The sequence below is a fragment of the Electrophorus electricus genome, chromosome 26 (genome assembly GCF_013358815.1).
Source record: "Electrophorus electricus isolate fEleEle1 chromosome 26, fEleEle1.pri, whole genome shotgun sequence".
Classification (NCBI taxonomy): domain Eukaryota; kingdom Metazoa; phylum Chordata; class Actinopteri; order Gymnotiformes; family Gymnotidae; genus Electrophorus; species Electrophorus electricus.
Window position 1 is genome coordinate 8,248,259 of NC_049560.1, and position 2,500 is coordinate 8,250,758.

The 2,500-nt window shown below is 43.8% G+C and overlaps 1 protein-coding gene across 2 annotated transcripts in view; it reads left to right on the top strand.

Annotated features, from left to right (window-relative positions):
- The window catches only part of si:ch211-126j24.1 (phosphofurin acidic cluster sorting protein 2), a 55,104-nt gene that overhangs the window by 47,093 nt on the left and 5,511 nt on the right, over positions 1-2,500 (top strand). The window contains exons 17-19 of one of the 2 annotated variants that reach the window (XM_035523308.1): positions 92-202; positions 354-456; positions 1,025-1,057. In XM_035523308.1, the coding sequence (XP_035379201.1) occupies positions 92-202; positions 354-456; positions 1,025-1,057 (247 nt within the window). The remainder of the gene's footprint in view (positions 1-91; positions 203-353; positions 457-1,024; positions 1,058-2,500) is intronic. The other variant, XM_035523309.1, reaches the window with a different exon arrangement.

Sequence of the window (2,500 nt, forward strand, 5' to 3'; positions counted from 1 at the left end):
AGCAGTTCCTTCACACATCTCAGAAAAAGCTTTACTGTTTTGTGTTTTCATTTGCTTATCTAATTGTATTGTGGTTTTCATCATTGTCCAGGTTGCCATCCTGTGGCAAAGTATATATCGTCTTTTGACACCAAGTTCAATAACATTTTCCTGGACTCTGGCTGGAGAGATGTGTTTGGGAGATTAGAGGCCCCGACCTCAGGTCCGATCCAGATCCAGATATAATGTTTATATTTTTCAGTGCTACACTGTAAAATAAGTACATCCTACTTTGCCTGGAATCATCAAAATGTATAGAATAATAATTCTTTTTTTTTAGTGAGTGTGTAAACGTTCCCTCTGGGTCTCCACAGACAGTATCGATGTGGCCGGCCGGGTGTCCCAGTACCTGACAGGAGCAAGTGTCTCTCATCAGATACCCATCTCTGAGGCCATGCTCACCTACAAACAGAAAAGGTACATCTGACCCTGTGTGTGTGTGTGTGTGTGTGTGTGTGTGTGTGTGTGTGTGTGTGTGTGTGTGTGAGAGCGTGTGTGAGAGCGTGTGTGAGAGCGTGTGTGAGAGCGTGTGTGAGAGCGTGTGTGAGAGCGTGTGTGAGAGCGAGTGTGAGAGCGAGTGTGTGAGCGAGTGTGTGAGCGAGTGTGTGTGAGTGTGTGTGTGAGTGTGAGTGTACAAGTGAGTGTCTTAGAGAAAAGAACAAATTACTTATGTGATATTTGTGAAATATATTTTGGATGTGTTTTATATTTTGTATTATGTTTAGCATAATATGTATTTTAATTGCCTGACAAACAAAAATGCACAATAAAATGCCTCAAAAGAAATTACAAGAAAAAACAAAAATCAAAATCAAAATAACCTTTTTAGTTGTTGATCCTGCTATTTAATTCCTTTCATTTCTCAGATTTGTTTGATTTGCTTTCTGTTTGTCATTGAGAAAGCAGTGACACATGGCTCAAAATGCTTTTGTCGTGTTTTTGTGATCTGGGTTTCTTTCCCTCTTTTCTTATGTTGGCACTCAAGGAAGAGAAGTTTGTATTTTGATTTTTATATCAGGTACCTGACCGTGTGTGGACTGACATTCACAGTTTTGCCCCTCTTGTGTCTTAACGCGCTCATACACTCAGTGCACCATGCCTGTCTGCATCACTGCTAATCGGAATATGTGTCTGTGTGTTCTCTTTGCCTATGCTGTGCCCTTGGTTTCAGTTTGATTTGAGAAAGTGCACTGGAGTGTCCTAATAGGGCATCTTAACGAGGGGAAATGAGAGATTAACTTTGAGCTGACACTTCGTTAGAACACTTCGTTAGAGCATCCAAGGCTTGTGGATTTTTAATACCTGAAAGATGAACCCTTTACCAGCGTACCTACACACACACACACACACACGCACACACACATGCACGAGCGCACACATGTGCACATACACACACACACACACACAAAAGCTCAAGGCAGGTGAGGGTTTCTGGGAAATGACAAACACATAACCACAAAGGTCACACAGCCAATTACCACTTCACATAAATGATCAAACCCAGCAAGGGGAAGCAGAGGGTTAGACAGAATCCGCAGAGAAGGCTGCTATAAGACTGACATTAAAGTGAGATTAACACTGACTGATGATGAGAGTAATGAGATGAAGGAGGTTTAAGAAAAGCCAGACTGGACAGCAGGTGACTTTCTGCATCCCAGCTGGACCTGTGCCAGACCGGGGGGGGTGCCATAAGTGTTGAGACCATCCCAGAGCAGCCCATGTTACCATTCAGTACACCCGTTCAGCACAGCCCAGTGTGATATAGTACAGCACAATACAGCCCAGTGTGATATAGTACAGCACAATACAGCCCAGTGCAATATAGAACAGCCCAGTGTGATGTAGTACAGCACAATACGGCCCAGTGCAATATAGAACAGCCCAGTACGATATAGTACAGCCCAGTGCGGCCCAGTGTGATATAGTACAGCACAATACAGCCCAGTATGATACAGTGGCAGCTCAGTGGTTAAGGTACTTGACTTGTAGTTGGAAAGTTGCCGTTTCAAGTCCCACCACTGCCATGTGGCTGCTGTTGGGCCCCTGAGAAAGCCCTTCATTGTGCAAGTTGTCCTCAGTCATAATTGTAAGTTGCTCTGGATAAAAGTGTCAGCTAAATGCTATAAGTGTAAATACAGCACTGCAGTGCTCCACTATGATGGCTGTGCTCTCAGCAAAGTCTCTGTTGTTTACTCTGCCTGTCCCCCCATAAACCAAATATTCAATCCTTCATATTTAGGCATAAGCATTAGTTTGTGCTAAAGAATGCCACTTCATTCTCATTATGGTTTCACTGAGATTCAGATATTCTCATGCCGTCTGCTATTCAGAGACTGGTCTTTAAAATGAGGGGTGGAAGAAGGAGACGCGTAACAGCCGAGTGTACTGAACTAACCACTGGCCTCAAGCACACACAGCGTGTGCAGGACTTAGGGTGGGCCCTGTTCGTTGAGGTATACGT